Here is a 5,741-nt window from a genome sequence, read left to right as displayed (position 1 = left end):
ACCTTCCTTCCGAGGAGTGGCTGGTGGGTTTGAACCGCCAGCCTTCTGGTGAGCAGTCAAGTGCCTTAGGCACTATGCTACCAGAGCTCCTACAATTGAGCATAAGTGCCTGAAATAAAGAATATCCAAAGCTTTTGCTGCCTTATACATCCAAGTTACTCTTTCTCTGGCTCGCAGTGGAACTTGAAAGATGGGCATTAACAACTCCAAGTCATAGACTTGAAAGATGTTAAAATTGGCCTCTTCATATGTGTGATATCTGCAGCAAAGCAAAACTATTCTGCAAGTGTATCTTTCAAATATACTTCCAAAAAATTTTCCATTAAGAAAAAGATATTAAAATGAGATTGATTTTTGAAGATCATCTGCTCATTAGGGAGCATCTTATTAGCCGTTAAAAATAATACCAGTAAAGATTTTTCATAGTTCACTTTTAACTACTCCATTCCCCTCAATGAGATCATAGCTTCTTTTCCTAATTTACAGGTTTTGTTGTTGTTATGTGCCGTCCAGTCAGACCTGACTCATAGCGACCCCTCCTTGGGTTTCCAAGGCGGTATCACTACGGAAGTAGATTGCCTAACCTTACTTCTGAGGAGTGGCTGGTGGGTTTGAACTGCCAACCTTCTGGTTAGCAGTCAAGTGCCTTAGGCACTACGCTACCAGAGCTCCTAATACACAGGTTTTAGGAACATGTTTTACCAATGGGAAAACTGACCTGAAAGTCTAAGCAGCTTGCCTATGGCCCTGTCAGTAGTTAGTGGTAGAGCCAGGATTGGAACCCAGGACTGTCTGAATCTGGACTTGTGCCCTTGGTACCCTTTAAAGCTCTGTAGCATGGTGAAGAATTCATTTTTCTCCTTTCGCCATTGCTCTGGGCTGTAAGCCTAGAAATACAGATGCCTCTGTAGATAACCCGTTACCAACCTCCAGTGCTCCTGGCTCTATCACTAGTTTATTGAGGATAATACAGTGCAAATTCTCATATACATATTTAGATACGGTGTTTGTAAAAGTTAGTTAAGACATTTCACGGCAATAAAAAAAAGTCTAGCCATCATTGAAAAACAAGGATTTGGGGTTTTTACACTAGGATTAGAGTACATAATGGTGTTTATCCCAGATGCCCTTGTTATGTTTGTTTTAAGTTATGTTGTACCATAAAGTTTCATACTTAATAATTTTTTTATCTCATTAATTCTTTCTTCTAGGTACTTTTGGACGTATTTTCCATGGAGTTTTAATAGATGAAAAAGATCCAAATAAAGAAAAACAGGCATTTGTGAAAACAGTTAAAGGTAGGATTTTTTTTCATGCTTTCTCCATAATACTGGGGTGGCTTATGCCAGCAAGATCCTGTCTCAGATTCTCAGTGTTTGCCAGGCGCTTAAACCAGACCACTCTGATTTAACTAATTCTTGAGAAGATTTGGGTTGTTCTTGCTAGATGTGGAAAATGAAAGTCTGATAAATTAAGACATTTAGCATTTAGTAGGTATTACCCAGGCTTCTAGTTCAATTTTATATCCATTTGGCTTCATGGTTGCTATGTCTAATTTTGTTTTTCCTAAGTTAAAATTCTTTGATACCATTTTTTTCTCCCCTTAAGAAACATTGTTACTAGTCCCCCCCTCCCCCAGTACTGAGGAGAATAAAATAAAAATTACTTCAGGTCCACAGTACCTTATGTGGATAGACATTGTTTGCTTCCACCCACCCTTTTTTGTTCTTAAATATAATGTTGCAGGAAACATCCTTGTGTATGTGTGTGTGTGTGTGTGTGTACATATATGTATGTGTGTATACTTATTATATATTTATATTCTTTGATATACTTTGTATATCCATAGTTGTAAATGCTGGCCCACTTAAAATATTGATAAATAGTGCCATAGTCTCTAAAAGGTAGCACCAATTTATATTTTAACATAGTCTCATTTTGAGCCATCTTTTGAAACTTAATAACTTAATTTTTCATTTATTAAGTTATATACATTAGAGAGTTTCTATCAAAATATGCTAGAATGTTTTTCGTATCTGGCTTATTCTCTAGTATTGGTCAATGAGCAAGCGCTTTTAAAATATTTGACTGCTAATCAGCAGGTCAGTGGTTCAAACCCAGCAGCCCGCTCCATGGAAGGAAGTTGTGGGGGTGATCTACTTCCATAAAGATTGAAAGCTTCAAAAACCCAGTGGGGGTCACTATGAGTCAGAACCGACTTGATGGCAGTGAGTTTGTTTTTTTTGATCTAGTGGTGTAGTGGATAAGGCATTTCTCTGTTAACTAAAATGTCAGTGGTTCAAACTCACCCACTGCTCTGTGGAAGAAAGATGAGGTAGTCTGCTTCCATAAAGATGTATAGCTTTGGAAACCCAGTGGGGCTCACTATAAGTTGGAATTAACTCAACAGCAGTAGTTTTTTTTGGGGGGGGAAGGTGTTTCTAAATTAGATAAAATCATAGAGAGTATGAAAGGAGGGGTCACTATGAGTCAGGTCTAACTCAATGGCACATAACAACAACAACAACATGTATGATTTATATTTAGTCTTTGTAGAATTGTATGAATCTAACAACAACAAAAAAAACACTTTGGGACTTAATTTCTGTTTAGCAAAATTACCTGCTGAAGGATACAGTAAATACACACAAACACACACACACAGAGACACACACAACACCCCTTTTCTCTTTTCTAGACAAATGGTTTAACTTCTGTATCTTTCAGTATGCACTTTATTCACTCTTAACCTTGCCAACCACAAAACACTCTTAAAAGCTAATATTAAGCTAGGTCCTACTAGCTTTTCTGACCAGTCTTGAAGGATATTTTCATATTATTTTTTGTAAAGATAAAATTTGAACCATGTTTAATAAAACAATAAATTGTCTTTTGCTCCTTTCCTTCTCTGTTTTTTTAAAGGAAACGTTTCCAATTAATTCTGTTATTTCTAGAGTTGTAAATATTCTGTGAACAATTTAGAATGAGCTGTTATTTAATTTGTTCTGAATGAATCTTGACTTAACAACAGAAGTTTCTGTACAGATTTGGGTTGATTTCGGTTGGAAGGAGAGGAAAAAAGGAAATACTATTGATAAGAAAACACAATGTGAATACTAGGACTGTTTCACAAGATAAGATTTCTCTTTCCGTATATACTTGAATATGTAGTCACTTAGTTGTTTCCACGCCTTACTACGGTAATTGTAATGTTCTCTTTGAGCTGGACGGAAACAAGAGAAAGCACAGTGAGTCCTTAGGTAAGGTATGGTTATGGTTTGCATGGAAGACCAAGAGGAAGTACACTGACTACACTGTAATGTACTTCCCTCAATATTGTTAAAGAGATTACGCAATATGATTGAGTAGTTCTGAGATTTATTCTTTTGGAAAGTTATTTGTATATTTTTAAAATAGAGGCTATATAGAGCCAACAGCATTCTTTGATGAACCTGTATGCCTTGTTACACACTACGAGATAAGAAGTGCAGTTTAAAAACGCAAAAAAGTTCTTTTAGAAAAATTACTGTCTTTTGCCTTTAAACATAGCAGGGAATTCAAATTTGACTTTTAAAAATTTCATGATTTTGTTGTTGTTGTTGTTGTTGTTATGTGCCGTCGAGTCAGCCCTGACTCATAGCGACCCCTCCTTGGGTTTCTGAGGCAGTATCACTACGGAAGTAGGATTGCCCAACCTTCCTTCCGAGGAGTGGCTGATGGGTTTGAACAGCCAGCCATCTGGTGAGCAGTCAAGTGCCTTAGCCACTATGCTACCAGAGCTCCCTTTGATTTTGTATACGTACTTAATGGATATTTCTTATAAATTTCCAGAGTCTGACATTAGAAATCTATATTTCATACTTTAAAAATATCATGAAATTGAATTTCATAAAATAAATGAATTAGTTTGGGTTTATTTATATTAAGTCCTTATTTTCCTTTATATATGCTAAACTTTGTGCAGTTTTAGAAATTTGCAAGTGTTTGGTTTTTAAATCATTTGTGCATACTTGGAATTTTAGAATGTAAATTATTTAATAGTATCTTTTCCAACTGTATGCATGTTGCAAGTAGACCTTTCACTATGTACAATTAAAAGACTAGGACTAGATGAGGAATGGAACCCAGGAAAGTGATTTTTTTCTTACTGTTTTTTCTCCAATTGAAGTTTTCATAGATCATCATCTAGTTGAGGTATCCCTTTTTTAATATAAAATGCTTATCAAAGACTTGAATATATTATATAAAACATAATGTATCCTGAAATTACCTTTTATTATATGTTGATTTTACTTCCAGTTGTGGGGAAGACACTCTTGTTAACCAGCTGGGGACTTTTAAATATTGCTAGTTCCCACTGCTGAAAGAGATCCTAGCAGCTCTCTAGCCGTAATTTTACTCAAATCATTTAGATTACAGAGAGTAATAAAGGCACATTCTGCTATTTATTAAATGATCCCACATTTTAAACAAACAAGTTTTAGACAACTCTGGTAACGTAGTGCCTAAGGCACTTGACTGTTAGCGAGAAGGCTGGCGGTTCAAACCCACTAGCCACTCCTTGGAAGGAAGGTTGAGCAATCTACTTCCATAGTGATACGGCCTTGGAAACCCAAGGAGGGGTCGCTATGAGTCGGGGCCAACTCCACGGCACATAACAGCAGCAACAGCAACAACAGAGTGTATTCTAGCAGACATTGATGTGCAGCACCTTTTTGAAAGAAGTCCAAAATTCCTTGGTGTTTTGTCCTCCCATTTTACAAAGGTCTTAAATAAAAAAAGTCTGAAAAGGAGACTCTAAGAGCAAGTTTGGGAGAGTGAGTAAAGGAAGGAGTGAGATTCCATTGGTTAGACTTAGAAGTAAATTTGAGATTTCTCTGCTTTAAGTGTGCCGCTTTTAACGAGCACGTAGTGTGTGATATGCAGTCATGGTGCCAGAGTTCAGTGTGCTGGGTTTTCTTGTCATTTCAGCATTTTACTAGGTCTGAGCCTGGGATGTAGATCTTGGCTTTGCCAATTTTTATATCTTTTCCTCTCTCTTAAGGCATTGGTCAAGCTTTGTAAGTTATTACCACTATTTTTCCTGTGAACATCAATGTTACTGTTAACTGGCTGCTATTCGGAATGCTTTTAAGGATATATTACATTCAATTTTGTTTTTAATATCTAAAAACATTTTCAAAACATTGAAATTCATGTTTGATTTTATAATGAAAATTAATGGGAATATACTATTCACTTAATGGAAATATTCCTTTCAAACAATGGAGCAATTCCTTTATACTAGTAAAATAGTAGTCCCTATATAGTGATGAATTGTTATGAATTTGTGCAAATATTTGATAATTTATACATTCTTTTGGAAGTAAAAATTAAAGATACTGGTAAATATTATTTTGTTTCAAAACATCAAACTAAAAGCCAATTTTAGTTGCCTTTTTTTTTAGTGTTCTTTTTTCCCTTATTTTTAACTACAAAGAGGTAAGAACAAAACAATAAATGGGCTATAATATCCAGTCAAAACCCTTGTAGTCGTTTTTTTCTAGCTGTACATTTGTAAGGTTAAAAAGTATAAACAAGACAGAAAAGTACAAAACATAAACCCTTCTCATCCCTAAAAGTAACCACCATGAACAATTTGTGGTCCCTTCTATGTTGTTGTTGTTGTTAAGTGCCGTCGAGTCGTTTCCGACTCATAGCGACCCCATGCACAGCAGAACGAAACACTGCCCGATCCCGCA

At 36.0% G+C, this 5,741-nt stretch overlaps 1 protein-coding gene across 1 annotated transcript in view; it reads left to right on the top strand.

Annotated features, from left to right (window-relative positions):
• Positions 1-5,741, top strand: part of RYK (receptor like tyrosine kinase) — a 92,901-nt gene that overhangs the window by 48,473 nt on the left and 38,687 nt on the right. Inside the window, exon 9 of the mRNA XM_007937515.2 lies at positions 1,212-1,298. Coding sequence (XP_007935706.1) covers positions 1,212-1,298 — 87 coding nt within the window. The remainder of the gene's footprint in view (positions 1-1,211; positions 1,299-5,741) is intronic.

Source organism: Orycteropus afer, unplaced genomic scaffold (genome assembly GCF_000298275.1).
Source record: "Orycteropus afer afer isolate SDZICR_OR568_19922 unplaced genomic scaffold, OryAfe1.0 scaffold00003, whole genome shotgun sequence".
Taxonomy (NCBI): domain Eukaryota; kingdom Metazoa; phylum Chordata; class Mammalia; order Tubulidentata; family Orycteropodidae; genus Orycteropus; species Orycteropus afer.
This window is presented reverse-complemented; position numbering and strand designations above follow the sequence as displayed.